At 30.7% G+C, this 18,430-nt stretch overlaps 2 protein-coding genes across 3 annotated transcripts in view; one reads left to right on the top strand and one right to left on the bottom strand.

The window, feature by feature from the left end:
• The window catches only part of LOC126773496 (uncharacterized), a 183,087-nt gene that overhangs the window by 21,152 nt on the left and 143,505 nt on the right, over positions 1 to 18,430 (top strand). The window lies entirely within an intron of this gene.
• Positions 9,023 to 12,758, bottom strand: LOC126773383 (putative mediator of RNA polymerase II transcription subunit 29). 2 transcript variants are annotated; one of them, XM_050494318.1, is made up of 5 exons: positions 12,719 to 12,758; positions 11,773 to 12,313; positions 11,592 to 11,736; positions 10,080 to 10,292; positions 9,023 to 9,465 (listed from the first exon to the last, which is right to left on the bottom strand). In XM_050494318.1, the coding sequence occupies exons 1-5, from the start codon at positions 12,725 to 12,727 to the stop codon at positions 9,225 to 9,227; spliced, it is 1,149 nt and encodes a 382-aa protein (XP_050350275.1). In that variant the 5' UTR covers positions 12,728 to 12,758; the 3' UTR covers positions 9,023 to 9,224. The 2 variants fall into 2 exon arrangements, with proteins under 2 accessions (XP_050350275.1, XP_050350274.1); XM_050494317.1 differs by having other exon boundaries at positions 11,592 to 12,313.

The following is an 18,430-nucleotide window of genomic DNA, read 5'->3' as shown; positions in this document are numbered from 1 at the left end:
TATTTGTTTTGAAAGTATGAGAATGTAAAAAAACTTTCATTAAAATATTCGATTACCTTGGGATTATTGAATACGTTGTAATTTATTTGTTTTATTAATAAGGTAGAATGTAATCAAATCAATTTATTTCATACTTTCATATAAGGGTAATATGAAACCGGTTTTTTAAAATCTGTATCACAAATTAGATCTTGATGATTTATATTGTATCAACACAAACACGTATTTTATTTATATGTGTAGATGAGAATATATTCGTGATTAAAGGAAATCCTATCCAAATGAAATGATGTTTGCACAAGCAAATTGTGTAGTCTAGCGTCGCGACGCAATCAGACCAATGTATTGTGATTGTAAGTATATAAATTTTATGAATAGATATATATTTTACGAATGTTGAATATAATGCAATTTCATTTATAATAAATCATATAATATGTATCTACAGAAATTGAATTTATTGAACTTACATTCTGAATGTATGAGAAAGTTTAATTTCTATAAATTTATTTCAACAACTTATTTTAGTTGCAAGTTCTTCTGTATTAGATCAGAAGTCAATAAGCATTCCATTTTATACATCACTGAGTCTATGAATAAATCTTATTTTGTATGTAAATAAATATTTTATTTTATTCTTTGAATACTGTACAAACTTCTAGTACCATAATGTTAGTTTAATAAGCATTACTTTCAACGGTTAGTTAGTTTATATGAATTACGTTATTATTTTTAACTAGCTGTTACCTGCGGCTTCGGTTGCGTATAAGTATAATTAAAGGATAAATAATTGTTTGGAAGTTTGCGATTTTAAAGTAAGAAGTATGAAATGTCATTCTAGTTAGAAAAAAGTATATTAAGGGTTTTTTTAATTTTTAGATTGATGATTATTCTTTTAATATACATCAGTGAACTTGAATGCAAATGCAATGCAAATGGCTCGAAGAAAAATTTATTTTATACAAATATTTCGGTCTTTGATTCTGTTGCTTAAATATCCTGTATACTGTCCTCGGCATCTACCCACGCCATTGAATAATCGAAGTACCTCTTTGTAAGCGGTGGTAAGGCTTTGTGCAAAGCTCGTCTGGGTAGGTGCCACCTACTCATCAGATATTCTACCGCTAAACAGCAACACTTAGTATGGTGCGTTTCGGTTTGAAGTATGAGTGAGCGTGTAACTATAGACACAAGGGACATAACGTTTTCGTTCCCACGGTTGATGGCGCATTAATGATGTAAGGAATGGAATGTATTTTGCACGTCCGCCTACTTATAATATAAAAAAAAACATCGTTTGCGGTATTTGCTTTTGGGGCTAAAATTACTAAGTTACTCGCAGACTCTGGAGCTTACAACATAAAAACTGTTCATGTAATAACAGCTCTCACTAAAATCAATGCCGGTCATGTTCAACGATAGACAATGAGACTTTTGATTGTCATGAGGAAGAACACTAAAAGGGAACTATATACTTTAGGATTCGAATGATATATTTTCATGAATGGTTTCTTGGAATGACTACTACCTCTCCTCGAGCACATCCTTAAATAAATCTGTAGGAATTGAGGGTCATGTAGAGGTAAAGCTTTGAGACTACTAATTAAGTGGTACATATGACTTGACATACTTTGTGCAAGCTCAAGCTGGGTAGGTACCACCCACACACATCAGATATTCTATCGCAAAACAGCAATACTTGGTATTGTTGTATTTCGGTTTGAAGGGTGAGTGAGCCAGTGTAATTACAGACACAAGGGGCATAATATCTTAGTTCCCAAGGTTGGTGGCGCATTGGCGATGTAAGCGATGGTTAAGATTTCTTATAATGCTTATGTCTATGGGTGTTGGTGATCACTTACCATCAGGTGGCCCATATAACCTAACTATACTATAAGATAATTACAATAATAGAATACGTTTTCTTTATACAAACTTTACTACCATAGGAAAGTTTGTATTAAAAGAAATATTACTTGCACTTGTCTAGTATATATTAATATTGTTTATTTTGCATTTCGTTATTTGCATCCAGAAGTATGTATTTGAAGTTTATTAAGCAAATATGTACATAAAAACGTTTATGTTTATAAACTCTTCAAAACAAAAGTTAAAAAATTGCCACCACTGGGATTATAGACGCTGGGTTTTTAAAAACTTTGAAATTCATGTTTATTACTTCAATCAAGAAACCTAAATAGTGAATAGGAATTTCTAGAAATCATTCCTTAATGGGTGCTTACAATGCCAAAAATTAGAGTTTTTAAATTAAAATGACATTACAACAAAAATACTTATGTATTTATAATTTTTGCAAGATAATGATTTTGATTAAATAAAGACTAAACGGAACCTTAAAAATACTTCTTATAATAATTCAGTTATTTCAATTTGTAATTTTGAGCGGTTTTAAAGATTATTGCATTATTGTTGGACAAACAGACAGACAGACAGTGAAAAATTAAAAAAATATATATTGTTTCGGTTTTAGACAATCGCAAATAAGCTTTTTTTTAACGCTGGAGAAACGCGTTACGCATTTCCCCCACGGGAACAGTGGGGGTGTATGTGCGGCTCGCCGGTGTCCAAGAACCTCGCCCCGAACATCGGAATACCTACTAAAAAACCAGCGGTACCATTTCCGTCTTAACGAGGAGTTACCGTGAAAGATATACCAACTAAATCGCAAATAGCCATACATAACTCTAAAAGGGACAGTTATTTTGAAATCACAGACACTTCAAGTTTATTCATATGTATCTATATAGATACGCATATAAAATTATTAAGTGGTTAGTTTTTTTATTGAGTCTAATAACTAATTTATTGTTAATCTGCTACTTCAACTATAGGCATGTTTGATTTTCATTTTTAGAATTTATATTCAAACGATACTCTACTGTATTTACCTATGAAATAGAGTTAATATTTATTTAAATCGAACTTAATTAGATCTGTCAAAAGTTTTTGCACGAGTAATTTTTTGACGTCATCTTTTTGTTCTATGGAGATGTTACTTTAATGTATTGCTTTTTGTTTTATTTAAACATTTAGTTAATCGTTCTTGTTGGATTTTGTATATCATTGAGCTTATCATTCTGAAGTTTTATAATTATAAGCTAGGTGGGACCACCTTCGTACTTTTAAATAATGGTTTTCCCCCTTTTTTTTAATATTAAATTATAAAAAATATGGTCTAGATACTAGTACGCAAGAATCTTAATCAAATATTGTGGATTTAAATCTGGGCAAATATTGTTGGCACCGAATTTTCATGTGTTTTTATTTGTTTTTATAATTCATCTCGAGCTCGGTGTTGAAGGAAAACATCATTAGGAAGCATCTATGTGTCCAAACAGTGGCATATTTATAGGCTGTCACATTACATTATAATAAAAAATATAATATACTCTTTTTATAGAACGAAGCGATGTATTCGTTCCGTGTTAATTGCAATACAACTTACCGCACGTCATTTTTTTTTCTTTTTCGTAAATTCAAGGTTCTTGTATAATGTTCTGACGGTTCTTACCTTCACTGGTTATTGAGGAATTTAGAAATTAGTTTAGTGGATTTTTTTTAGTTTAAATTGAAATGCATGTGATGACTAGTCTTCTAGACCAGTGAATCTCAACCATTGTTCCCTTTTGTGTGCCGCGAAATTCCAAAAGTGTGCCGCCAAATTTTAGACATGTTAATATTATTAAATAATATGATTAAAAAACCTTTTAACAGGAATAGATATTTAAATCCATAAAATTTGATTGGGTTCGTAATCTATTTTAGGCAGTGTGTTTTTTTTATAGAATAGGAAGGCGGACGAGCATATGGGTCACCTGATGGTAAGTGGTCACCATCGCCCTTAGACATTGGCATTGTAAAAAATGTTAACCATCGCTTACATCACCAATGCGCCACCAACCTTGGGAACTAATATGTCCCTTGTGCCTGTAATTACACTGGCTCACTCACCCTTCAATAGTGTGTAGTGTGTATGTGTAAGTAAATAATTTTTAAACTTAAATTATTCTTTGTATGGTGTCAAATTTTGTAATCGTTAAAAGTGTGCCGCAACAAAAAAAGTTGAAAATCACTGTTCTAGACATTGCCCGCGTTTTAGGACTGTTTAGAAATCTACAAATCCTTTGTTTGTCTGGTATAATATAGCTGAGCTTTTGCTTGAAAATAGCACGAACGGTAATTTTTTTAAATTATCAAGTAAACGCAGTCTTTACTTGATAATTTAATTTAATCTTGTGTAATTCATATCTGAAAAGTATAAATTATTAAAATTGCATATCCACTAATCAAATTAGTAGTTTTTATAAGGCTTAAAATTTTTTTATAAATAATCAACTTATATATGATAATAATAATATAGAATAATAATACACTTAATTGATTAAATTTACATTTAAAATTGCATGTAAATAAATTTATTTTTATAAAAATATTCAATTTGTGTTTATGTAGAAAAAAATCTTAAAGTATGAAGTAAATACTATTTTATTAAGATTCGATAAAACATGTACTTACCATTAAATATAGCGTGTAAAACAAAAGGCATCACAAATGAATAAGTGCCTAATTAAAAGACAGGTTGCAGCGTCTTTTTCTTCTTTCACTAGCCACGCTTTCAATTATTAAAACAGCGAGATTTTATCGAGAAAGTCTTGCTGTAACTCTCACTTCAGTTGTATTTTAAATGAAATAACTTCGTTCCAAAGAGATGAAATAGAGCTATTGTTTATGTACAAGAACAAATCAATTATATTGTGAATGTATTTTGATATAACACATGTACAATACATGTTTTTTCATACAAATAAAATCACATACACAACTGTAATTAATAAATGAAAATAGTTAAAAACAAACGGGCTTTTAGCTTTCTATTTTATTAATAAAAATCATTGCTTACATTTGTAATGGTTGAGTTCTGAATAAATTTATAAACACAAAACATCCAATCTCATTTTGAAAAGCGTGTGGTATATTTAATAATAAGGATAGCGTTAATATGAAAAATAATTGGATCGAGTTGACAATGATGGGTGTTTTAAAGATTTTATTTAAGTTCCGCTGGCTTTTCACAAAACCCCCATTTCCTCTGTGATGTCAGACAGCCTCTTCCTGTCTACAGTCGATTTTTTGCAATATTTCGAATGACAATCTTAATGATTCAACTGTTTAAAGACTTAAAACTCTTCGTAGTGTATTTTTTTACTATGGAAAATTATAAATATAAACAAATTTAATATAAATTATTAACTAATTTATTAAAAAAATATAAATACTTAATTTTATAATTTATTTTTTATCTTAATAAATGCATTTTGGAAAAATATTTACAATTGATTTTAATGAATCACAGTGGATTTGTCATTTATAAATAAGTTGGTGGTAAGTAACTTTTCATTGAGGGTCCGGCTCGTCCTAAAGGCGGTAAGCTTTGTGTGTGAAACGCTTTAATGTGTCGTTGAGGCTCCGATATAGGTTGACTTTTTTGGCCCATGTTTTTATGACGTTGGAGCACTTTGTAATTTTTAATTAGTCCGTGAAGCTCTTGCTGCTGTTGGTGATTTAAAACTCTATAATCGCTTTCCTGTTCTTGTCTATTGTTCTCGCGATCCATATTATTTTCTTTGAGTGGTATGAAATGTACGGATGTATCTTTAGGGTTTGAATTTTGATTAAAACTATTTGTATTTTGTTTACCTTTGGGTTTAGTTTTAATCGATTCAAAATGATTTTTCATGGCGACATAATTGAGAACATCGCTGATATCTAAAGTCTTTGACTGCATCAATTTAATTTCGTTTTGAGGTCTCTCTTGAAATGAAATATACTTAGGTGTTTTGTCAGGCTTAAGTTCTGAAGTAGCATTTTCTTGGTTGTTTATATTATCAATTTTCTGTTTAGGTTTCTCTTGATTATTGTTAGGTTTAAACAAATTTCTCAAAAATATGTTATTCTTAATCATTTCTTCCATAGGAGGTTCTGTAGTTGTAGTGTCGTATTTAAGCTCATTATCTTTTTTATATACAATCGGCTTAAAACTATCCTTTTCATGTTTTAAATCGGGCTGCTTTATATTGTTAAAAGTATTAATAAACGGATTTATCGATGAAGTTTCTTGGGCAATTTTGTCAGGCAAAGAATATTGATTATTTAAGAACTCCATCTTATACGCTGTATTTATATTTTCAGTTGCATTTTCGTTAAATGTATATATTATTTGTGTAGGTTCATGTTCTGTAACTTCTACGTTATATGATTGTGTAGCCATTTGATTATGTGGGATAAAGTTATTTCTGCTTATTATTTTAGAATACGTATCTGTATATTTTGTATTATCATTTTGTTTTGAATATAAGTCATCACTTTGAGTAGATGCAAAGGTTTCATATTTTTCAGTCGCGGTATACGTTTGTGGTTTCTTGTTGTTACTTGCAGTACTATAAGTTTCAATGTTTTGATAATATGGCGTCGATGATTCTTTTTCATTAGCCGTTTCAATGTTATTATATTCGTCAATGTTTCGTCCCAGAACCTGTGACTGTATCATTCTCGTATACTGATCCGGTGTCATATCACTAAAATTAATAACTACGTCATCACCTTCACTTGACGATCGTGATATAGAATTTTTATTCGAGTCTTGGTTTGCATTTGCATTTATTCCATATTGCCATCTCCATAATCCTTTGTTCACATCTTGTTCAGGTTCCTTAAGATCTGCTTCATAATTCATCAATAATGGAAGAGATGACTTCTCATTACTCATTGTTTTTGTTTGAGAAGACTGAGGTTGTAGTGAAGGGTTATGGGCTCCTTGAGATGCCAAAAATGTAATTTGTGGTGAAATCGGTGTTACATTAAGTTTTGGCTTAGACTGATCCATGATTATTTCGAAACTTGATTTTGTCGGAACTTGATAGCTAGCTGCAGTGGCTAAATTATTTTGTGAGTTTGTGCCTTGAGAAAACCCGAATGAAAAAGCTTCGGGAGTTTTACCAGTAAATAAATTTCGGGGTGGAGGAATATTAAAAAATCTTTGCTTAGTTTCTTCTCGATTTTCGTATTCATTATCTTCATTTTCCCATGTTGATTTTAGGTGTGGTGGTTTTCTTGCTTCTTCAGCCAAGTTATACTGAATAGCCCTATTACAAAATCGGTATTAAACTTATGCATATTTAAGTATTACTAAAATAGATAATTGCACTTTATTTACCTTTGTATGATTTCTGGTACAGGTGGCGGTACAGGCAAGTGATCACCAGTTGCTCGGTATCCATTAGAATCGGCGACATAGTGAACTGTGTAAGTGCGTCCGTCATCGCCGACGTAAGAATATGAGCCTTCAACTACTTGTTCTTCTTTGTCCGTGCCCATGTTTTCCATGCGGCTATGTTGAACATAATGGGTTTGATCGGCACCTAAGGCTCTGAAATTACAACACTACGACGGTCATATGCCAAAATACGAATTTAAAATGGAATAAATGAATATTACATTTTACTTACTCGTAGCTAAAACTTCCATCTAAGTCCATTTCGTTAGATAAGCGAAGGATAGGTATAGACGGTTCAGCTGTTGACGAAATAAAAACTCCTGGTGCCTGAATATATTGAGAATTTTGGTAAGAAGGAGCTTTATATTGATCGGTTCCCGTTTCTGTTCTTTGAATCTCGCTAGTTATAATCATTCTACGATCAGCTGAACTTTGTATCGGGCCTTTAGTACCACTTGCGTAGTTTGATTGTTTTATATCAACTTTTTCTAATGGTTTCTGAAAGTTTGTCATTCTTGAATTTGTCTTTGCTTCATTCTTATTGAATGTTTGTTTTACGGCAGATGTGTGATTAAAGTTAGGTTTATATGTTAGCATTCGACGATTATTTGTTCCATCTTGATTGTTTTCATTTTCATCGTCTACGTAATTAGATTTTGAAGTGGATGATAATACCATAGAAAATGGTGTTGAGAATATTGATGGCCCCTTTCTTTCAGTTGGAGGCAAAAATTGAAATGGTAATTTATGAACATTATTCAAGGCATAATAAGGGATTGGTGTGTGCGACTCTGGAGGCAAATAAATAGAACTATCTGAAGAAAATAATGCTGAACTGGGCGTTTGATACTGAGATGTTAATGAATATTGTTCTTGTTGAATATTTTGACTGTTTACTGACGCTAGTAAAGTAATGAGTGATATCTGAAACAATATTTTTAATGTTACTCAGCACTTACAAATTTTGAAAATATAAATCCAATATCAAAACACAGTAACACTTTCACTCACCAGCTTCATTGTATTGGAAGCTGTTATCAATTTATCAAAAAATAAAATTAACGTCAAGTCTTAACACAAATAGAAAATAGACTGGTAATGAAAATGAATTCCGCATACATTTATACACACGCAACATTGTGTCCAAGCATTCGTGAAAATATCGCTCAGTTGCATTCTAGGTTTCTCTTGTCTTGTAAGACAGTATAAAGGGGATTATACAATATATAATACGATAACAGTATTTTTGAAACAAAATCGGTATTTGTAAAACGTAATATAATATAAAATATAAATTCCGTTTCACTAACTTTCGTTTTATAAACTTAAAGACGATGATATCATTGGCTTTTATTTGTATGTTGTCGATATCTCGATAAATTGCATATTCTTTATGGTTATTCCGAAGCGAATTTTATCAAAGAAAAGTGAGGCAATTTTTGTTATGTCCCGTGTCATTGGCCGTTAAAACCGGTTTTGTATGTTGCTTGCTTATTTAACCTTAGATGAAAAAAATCGCTTCATATAAAGTTTTTTTTAAGTTTAGGTATGAATATGAAGTACAACAAATATTTTTTTTTATATAATATTTTTATTGTTAAAATTGATATTTTTTTCTTTGTTTCAGGTAAAATGCTCTTAACTATATCGAAGTATATGTGGTATGTAGAAAAACAACTTTTAATGCTATAAATTTATTTAAAATAATTACGAGTACATCATATCACACATGTTTCTGGAGTTTATCACAAACTGCTCAGAAACACTTACAGCTATCAAGTTCACAAAAAACGTCGTGACCAAGATAACTGATGTTTATTTTATGTTGAGGTAACTTGTCAAATTTTAGTAGCTATCACATAAAAACGTTTTCTAATTCTTGATATAAGATAATTTATAGATTATTTTACGTCATTTAAATTGTAAGTCCTTACTTGCCGTAAGACTGAGGAGGGTAATATGTTTGTTGTGGGGGGTAATAGGTTTGTTGCTGTTGCTGTTGAGGGTAGTAGGTTTGCTGAGGGTACTGAGTTTGAATGGGTTGCATTGGTTGCAGGGGAACTATTGGCATCGGTGGCTCTTGTCCCTGAGGATAACCTTGTGGCTGTTGGGGTTTGTTTTTCTCAGCTTCAGCTTTGGCTGCTTCCTCCTTTGCGTTCTGATCGATCGATCTAAAATATACAAAGATTTCTTTAAGCATAATAAAACATTGATTCGATGAGATTAAACTTAAAATCGTATACTTATTTTGTAATACGATAAAATATACATATTTTTCTATGTAAAATAACGTATATATAAGCAATGATGTATTTAAAATGATGTTTCATACATTCATGAATAATGTAAATATTTAGAAGTCATTATACCCATGTTAATGCAAATGTGATATATTTTAAAAGAAACAAATATATCTATCTACATTGCGGAATTGTTGTTATAACATCATTAATAGCTATTTACATATTTTTTTCTATTGAGTTTTATTTGATTGATTCGTCAATTATAATGTTACAACTGACTTCTATCGAGATGATACCTATAAATAAAAATAGAATATGTTTATCAACATCCTAAGCCGTTCTTATTTATTATTGATAAATTTAATTTAATTTTCTGCTATTTTTAAATTTGATAATAAACTTGAACCACTCGATTCTTAGCTTGGAGCATGTTTTTTTGAAAATTTTGACTGCATATGACTCATGGCGTACATACCTTATATGTTACATTATTCTTAAATATTTTAACTTTTTAAGTATTTTTATAAAGTTGGAATACTCACGCCTGGATCGCTGGGGGAATTGGAGGGGGCTTGGGAAGGTGGTCTCCTGCCGCGTGGAAGCCAGTGTCGTCAGCCCAGTATGTAACAGTATACACTTTGCCATCAGCGCCAGTGTAGGAGTAGAAACCTTTCTTTACAATGGTTTCTTGTTCGGTATTGGGGTTTTTAACGTAGCCCTCTTCAGCGACATGAGTGCCGTCTGCGATCTCGTATCTAAAACAAAACATTTATCAATAATTGTTATTAACAGGTAATTTTTAGACATTATGAATTAATGAAAAATATCCATATTTTTTGTTTTTATTTTAAAATCAAATACTAATTTAAATATTATTTACGTAAATTAATTAGAAATATTAAATAAGATAAATGCAAATAGTTAAAAATTCAAGTACAAAAAATTTAGTGACGAGATTGTCCTCTTAGCGATTTTTTTAGTCTTTCGGTATATAATAAAGTCTAATCGATTCTATTATATATTGTAAGAAATTAATAAATATGTATATAAAGATTGAAATTGGTTTTATAAATTATACAGTAGCGAAATATCATTTTTCTTTTAAAACAGAATTCAACGTTGGATTACAAATTTAGAAGTTCTCGCCCGAGGTTCCTAATTATGCAAAGTTTTAGGACCGATATCTCGAAACAGTTATCACTGTTATTGGTAATAAAATAACAGGTTTTTTATTTATTTACACTTAAATTCTACAATAACCTTTATACCGTTATTCTATCCTTATTAAGAACATTTACTCGTAAATAACAATCGAATTCTGGAAATTAGTTGATTATATTATATAAATATAGGCTAATGTAAACCATATATATGATTAGTTTAAATCTCTTTAATATGTGTATTACATACGTATTTTTTTCTGTTTATTTTTATTTAACCCTTAATATAATTTGATTAGTAATGGAAAATGTCTAATAGGAAATCTTTCAATCGTCTCTTTCTCATTTCTTTTTGTATTTATTTTTTAATAGTTAGAACGTTTTTAAACTTTATTTTTTTCTAAAAACTGCCAAGTATTTTTTATGTAAAGTACATTGACTCTTATTTCAAATGGGAAACATTTGGATGATGCATTCATATCCTCTGATAATTTAACTTGGATTGACTTTTTTTATTTGAAGTGCGTTCAATAAATTAACATGAAAGAGGGTCAGGCCATCTTGATAATGTGCATGTTAAAGAAGCGTTAAAAATGATCATCGAGGGTTAACCTTGAAGAAACGAAGTTCAGGTAAAAATCTGAGGGATAAACCTAAATCCCTTTAAGATTTATTGGATATTTAACACGATATCGATTTTGATATTTATTAAATATTGAATATTGTTTAGTTAAAATGTATGCTTTTTTTTACTTAATGGTTTAGTTAAAATGCACTATTTTTTAAATTTAACACTGATTTGCTTAAACTAATGGAATAATTTAGCATAATAATAATTTTAGGTAGACAGATTTTAAATCATTTGAAACTAGTTATCATAATTAAATTACTTACTCGTATTTGTAGCTGCCATTTTCGCCTAAAATCTGTTCGTTCTTGATAACGGATATCGGAGTAGTGGTGCTGGGTGCAGTGGTTGGATTCTGATTCCAGTTGCTCCAATTGTTCTGATTGCCTGTGTTCCAATTGTTTTGAGATCCTGTATTCTGGGGTTTATTCCATGTGTTTTGGTTACCAGTGTTTTGGGGCTTGTTCCATGTGTTTTGAGTATTAGTATTTTGCTGGTTGGTCCATGTGTTTTGATTACCTGTGTTTTGGGGCTTGTTCCATGTGTTTTGAGTATTAGTATTTTGCTGGTTGGTCCAAGTATTTTGTTGATTATTCCATGTATCCTGAGGTTTGTTTTGGTTCCATGAGTTTGAAGGAGCATTAGGGATAGGTTTATTCCACGAACTTGAGGTATCAGTTTGGTATTGGTTGGTGTTTTCGGGTTGGTAGTTATAATTAGCCTGTGGAGGGTCGTTTTGAACTGGGAAATAGGTATTTTGCTGAGTTGGCGGATTTACGGGGTAGTAATTATTTGGAGGAACCCACGGTTTTTGTGGAGCTGGCGTTGGTGGGACATAGCTGTATCTACTAGCAGCTGGCTGAACAAATTCTTGCAACTTTTGTGAGTCAACCGATGCTGACGCTAAAAGATCTGCCTCGATCGATTGTGGATTCCATTCGAATTCATCTGCTAGAGCAAATGCTATAATGGCGGTTATTACAAAAAGCTGTGAACAAAATAAAATAATTATTACCGTACCATGAATTTTTGTTAGTTATATTTTATATGAAGTTTAGATGTAACTCTGTCTAATTTAATAAATATGTATATTTGATAATTATTCAAAGAAAACTAATTAAATATTAAGATAATTTAAGATTTCACGTTGTTCGCCTCCTTTTTACAAATCACTTGTTTTTTGTATTAATATTTTTTTTTATTCAAGTTAACTTTTTAAATTTTAAATTACGTAAATTCATTTTAATTCACTTAATGTTATACTGAAATCTTTATAAGATTAAAATGCTGCTAGTTGCAAATTGGAATTCATTTAAGTTTATGTAAAATTTCGACACTATAATATACACATTTAATTTCTCACTTCACGAATATTTAAACTCCAAGGACTCACCAGCTTCATCTTGATGTCCTTCCGAGTCCGCGCTCAGCTCGAAACTGTGACCACAAGGGGTCGCGGCACATTTTTATAGGAAAAATATCCTACGTCCTCGTGCGTATGCGCATCATCATATACGTTGCTCACAATGACCTCACTTTGATGTCCCCGATTAGAGATGTGAATTTAGGGTGCACTTAGTAAACTTTGAATACCTAATCTTAAATGAAAATGAATACGAATCATCTGTTACTGATAATGTTTAATGATTAATTAGCATTTGTTATTGTAATTGTGTGATATTGTTCTGAGTATATTCTTATTTTGAATTTTGATTAATGCATATCCAGTTTTATAATTCAGTCTGATTAGATTTTTCAAGGTTGCTCTTATAATTTTTATGTAAGATCCATTCTTAAATACAGCGCCAAGCGTACTCTATTATTCTATGAATGAATGGTATAGTTGAAGTGCCATTCATAAAAGTTGTAGGAGTTGACTACGCTTGTTTGTAGTTTGTTTAACAAGTGACCGAATTAACGTGATGTAAATTAATCTAATAGGCCTGAGAGGTCTCTTTGCATATTGACATTTGATAATTAGATTATTGATAATTGAATTCAAATTAAATATTTCGTGTCGTTTATATATATATACTTTATTAAATAGATTTTATTTCAAATATATACAAGATTAAAATACAAAAATACTCTGACTATCTTTTTTATCGTTTGTCCACTCTGAAATGCAAATGGAAGAACAGTGTAAAACTATTCGAAGGATATTGTGTAATGTATTTTTTGTTTAAGTGCGTTTTTTGTAGTCCTTATTGAACAATATGAAGCATATTACAAACAAAAAAAGTATTATATGTAATGATAATACTGATTTATTGCTTTCGATATTTTTACAAAAAACTGTTGATAGAGTGTTTGTGATAAAATTACGTATATATACATAGCTATCATAGTCATTGAACTGGTGTTTGCAATTTGGTCACATTTTAAGGAAAAACCCATTTCGAGCGGCGATAGAAAAAAAAATACATATCATCATTAAAAAACTTTTTTTTTAGAAATTATATTTTTTAATATATATAAATAATATAATTTCTAAAAAATATATAATATATATTTAAATAAATAATTATTCTAATTTTTTTTCTATGCATAATACATATTTTTCCTTTAGCACAGTTATTTCTTGAATCATTAATAATTAATAACATCGATTTAACCGTCAAAGGATCCAGTCATGTTGTTCGCCAGGACCATTTTGTATCGACTTAAAAATCTTATAATTTTTCAAAACCCAAACCTAACATAATCTTGCCTTAATAAAATGTGGTCACGTTTATTTCCTACGCTTGTTATATTAACATCAATAACTTTAAAGCATTTTGTCAAAATTATAAAACGTGATTATTCTTTTTAAGCGAATTATTTAAAAATATAAACCAAAAATATTTTGTATATATTGATAAACTTTGAAATTTATTTTATAAATTTTTGATTCTTTTTAAATGTTTCATACGTTCGTCCGAATAAAATTTCTAAGAACTCAAGCATCTTGTAATTAAATGCGTTTGGGTCGAGCGTCACAAGGAAAATAGTAATTTTTAAGAACATTATGACTTTGCTAACACCGTGCGACAACTGCGACTTTAATTAGGTTAGTGGTAAGATGAATCAGAAAATATTGGTTTAATTGTTTTATCCTAAGCTTGTATGTTAGACATATTAACAGGTATTTATTTGACTCAATAGTTTTTTTAAGGAGTTTGTGTTTCCCCAAACAGCTTAGAACAGCTTAGGCTATCGCGCTGTTTCAACGCGGACTATCGGATATCATTATAACCAATGACTGGGCGCACTCATTGCGATCACGTAGCGATTATGTTGTCAAAGACATCTGCACTTCAGTTGACATAAGAAGGTATTTCACTTCATTATCTGTTGGCTCTCGCACATCAAATGATTTATAGCGATTTATTTAACATGCGCGTTAACACTTTCACAGGGTACACAGTTCGCAATTTGTGGATAGTTGTATATATATACGTGTTGCTACGGCTTTGTACAAGCCCTTCTGGGTACCTACTAACATACCAGGATATTCTACCGGTAAACAGAAGTATTGCTGTGCTGTACTGTTGTGTTCCTGTCTGTCTGCCTACCTACTTTAAATAGAAAAAAATAGTTGGTATTGGCTCTCACGGCCTTTTTCTTGATTTTGACATTTCGAATATTTTACTATAAATTTATCAAATAAATGTTCACCGCCGTCAAAATATAACCATTGTATGGTACGATTAATTTTGTCAATTACTAACGCGGTAGAAGATGCCAGGACGCCGCAAGTTTTGTCACAGCGTTCGTGACGTGTGAGTGTCTAGGTATAATAGATCTTCGTACAGGGTCTAGGATTCGGACCTATTTCGAATAAAATCCACGTATTATACCCAATAGGCAAGAACTAGTAATTTCCGCAACATTAATCGCATTTACAGTTAAATTGTAAAAAAGGCTATAAAAATTGCGGTAAAAAAATTAATAAGCAGATAAAACTTAAATTAAAACGAGCTGAATGATAAATATCGTTAAGTCTGACACGCACCACTTTATCACCAGCGTCCAAACGATTCGTATTAACAAGTTACATTAAAAAACAAAAATCTCTGGAGCAACGCCTCATAATGCTCTGTAATGAAGGACATAATTCGATTTTATGTTTATCTTACCCTTAAGTGGATTTATATCTTGACAATAAAACAGGGTTCCATATCGAGGATGAGTCCATTTATAAAATTTGCATGCGACACATCCAAATTCATCTGTAGAACGTTTCAAAACTACGGTCGTGGGAACATATTGATGTCAGTTATATGAAATTTTATTTCGTCTCCATGAAGTTAATAAAGTAAAAATAATCAAATATTGATGCGGACTGTCGTTTCTTTTAATTTATTAAAACACAATTGTTGTATTCCGCACTTAAATATATATTAAAAAAATGTTATCAACGATTTATCAAGCCTTATGTATTATCTTGTAGATGTAATATGGCGGCATTGAATAAGCAAAAACTAACCCAAAAAAAATTATCTACTTAATAATTTTTTTTACCAAATATTGCTTTACTATAAACGTTTGATAAGGACAATGAACCTTATAACCTGGTGATAAGATCTCACTGATGTTTGTTAATCTATTAAAATCAACTAATTATTTTTAATTATAATATAGCAAAGAATACAATGACTATTAATTTTAAATTTCTAACACCAATGAAAATGATAATCTCTGGTAATAAATTATTTAAATTTAATTATAGCAATAGCTAAGTTGTATAACATAGTGAATTTAAATTTCTGGAATATTCTAGCTGTATTTGGCATTTGAATTATGTTTCTTTGTCTCATTCCACTTCCGCTTTTTTGTTGGATTGGAATAGTTCAGCAATGGACCTGTTTGACTGACTAATTTTATATTGAGACATATCGTTTATTGGTAATATCTACCTATATAGTTTCAAGACAGATAAGCAATATTATTTATTATATAGAGTGTAATAAAGCATATTTTATACACAATACGTAATCATAGCACACAATATTCATTAGCTTTAAAGCGTGCGAAGGTGGCCTTATCGTTATATCGTTATAATGGTCTCTTTCAGACAATTTTTGTAACAGAAACTTAACTATAAAAATTAAATACGGCGGCCAATCTCAAGAGAGATTAGCCAACTGAGCAGCAATTATAGTGAAAACCATATTATAGTGCACAAGTGTGTGCGCAAACACAGGTGCACTCTCTATTCCCTAGCTCTCAACATCCGATGGGATGGCAATCCAACACGACCGGAAAGAGTTTAGGCGCAGAATCAATGGCTTTACGTGCTTTCCGAAGCACGGGAACACACTTCCAACTTCCAGGCCCCGGGCTGTTAATAAGAATTTTCTGAAAGAAAACCGCAATAAATTTTTATTGGCCCGCCCTGGGAAATGAACCCAAGACCTCCGAGTCAGCGGCCTTATATCTAGCCGCTAATCTAACGAGGCAGTCGTTGAATTAAATCAAGATATCAATATATAAGGTGGTGCAAGGCAATAACAAAAAGTGTATCCTGCTGTATCCTTTTTATGGCGTTTTTATATGTTAATTCAATATTTCTATAGAAACGTAACTTGATCCATTTTATAAGTATTTTACCCGCGGTTTTTTTAACTAAATGTATAAAGTTTGTAACCTTACAAGACTATACAAAGGATCGTACCTTGTGGAGTGCGATCTTTTGTATGTGTACAGTATGTAAGTTGTTTTTTGCCTTGTACCTTGGTTATAAAAGACGCTACTTATCCTAAGCATTTTCTTTTTAGTTTCGTTTATTCGATGAATAATTGCATAATGAATCTGATTGAGTCTTCATTAAATTCAATTCAAATCTTTTTTGGTACGAGTTTTCGAGTTTGAAATACCCGATATTTCCCAGTGGATAAAACCGTGGATCTTTATTGAATGTTTATTTATTTTATTTTAATAAAAAAAAAAAAATTTTTTTTTTAACTTTGGCTAAAAGAAAAAGACCCACAGGCTAGTAATATTGGCATCTGTCAATTTTAAATATTTCATTTTCCTGTGCTACAGTCTTATTAAATTTGTTTTAAACGATGAAGTTATATCGTCTTTAAAACTGAATAGATTCTTTTACTTTCCTTAACATCCTATAATATTAATGACAACGGGTTAAAATCAGGAAAGAATTGACTTCTCATCTAACTATCTTTTAAGATTTACCTTGTGAAGTGAAATAAACATCACGAGAAAAACTACATACTATCTAGGATGAAATTCTGCCACATGTCCACCAACTACCACTAGATCAGTACATCACGGGATTATAAAAAAAAAAGAACAAAAAAACAATTAAGTCATTCTGAAATCACATTTGCCTGTCATAATATGTTGCTTGGAATCTTCATGACACATTACTGAGTTAGTGGTCTTATCTCGGAATGTCTCCGCGGTTACATCTACCTAAATATAATAAAGCATGTGATAGAATGTGCGTGGGGTCCCTAAAATGTATATTGAATTAAATTAATCTTCTACATTAACATAGCATTATTTATTATTTTAATGTTTTAAAATTATCACTGTCAAAGTAATATATGGCAAAATAATAAATTCGAAGTAGTATTTATGTGATGAGATGGAAAAAATGGACGGTAAATCACAAGGTACACTTAAAATTACCGACATGAAAGAATTCTTGTGCTTTTTATTATGAGTACAGTTCCTTTTTATGAATACTTTGTTAATTTATATTTTAGTAAGACAGAATAAAATCTTTAACACAATACGTAAAATTAACGGTCTCATTAATACAATGAAATTTAAGAACAAATATATTTTACTAGCGCTTTACTCTCTTGTCATAATTCAAAATTACTAAATACCAATTTCTATAGCTCTTTCTTCAAAAATAACGGATTTTCATTCAAATTTTCATTCCCTTTATCACTTACCTTAGGCGTTAAATTGTCAAAAGTCCTTCCTTATTATTAACCTATTGTCTAAAAGGAACTCGTATGCAAATTTACATTGTGTTAGTCCGAGTAGCTTGGGCTGTGTGTTGATATGTCGGCCAGTCAGTTATTTTTTTATATACATTGCGATAAAAAAAGTTACAAAAATTCAACCGCCTGTTTTTTTTTGAAGGCAT

The sequence above is a fragment of the Nymphalis io genome, chromosome 14, assembly GCF_905147045.1.
Source record: "Nymphalis io chromosome 14, ilAglIoxx1.1, whole genome shotgun sequence".
NCBI lineage: Eukaryota > Metazoa > Arthropoda > Insecta > Lepidoptera > Nymphalidae > Nymphalis > Nymphalis io.
Note: the sequence above shows the minus strand (reverse complement) of the source record. Positions and strands in the feature narration are given on the sequence as shown.

Excerpts from the sequence above, each read along its gene's own strand:
- LOC126773383 (XM_050494317.1), bottom strand. Across the intron at positions 10,293-11,591 it reads AATGGCAGCTACAAATACGA|ATACGAGATCGCAGACGGCA; the intron begins GTAAGTAATTTA and ends GTTTTGTTTTAG. Across the intron at positions 9,466-10,079 it reads ATTCCCCCAGCGATCCAGGC|ATCGATCGATCAGAACGCAA; the intron begins GTGAGTATTCCA and ends TGTATATTTTAG.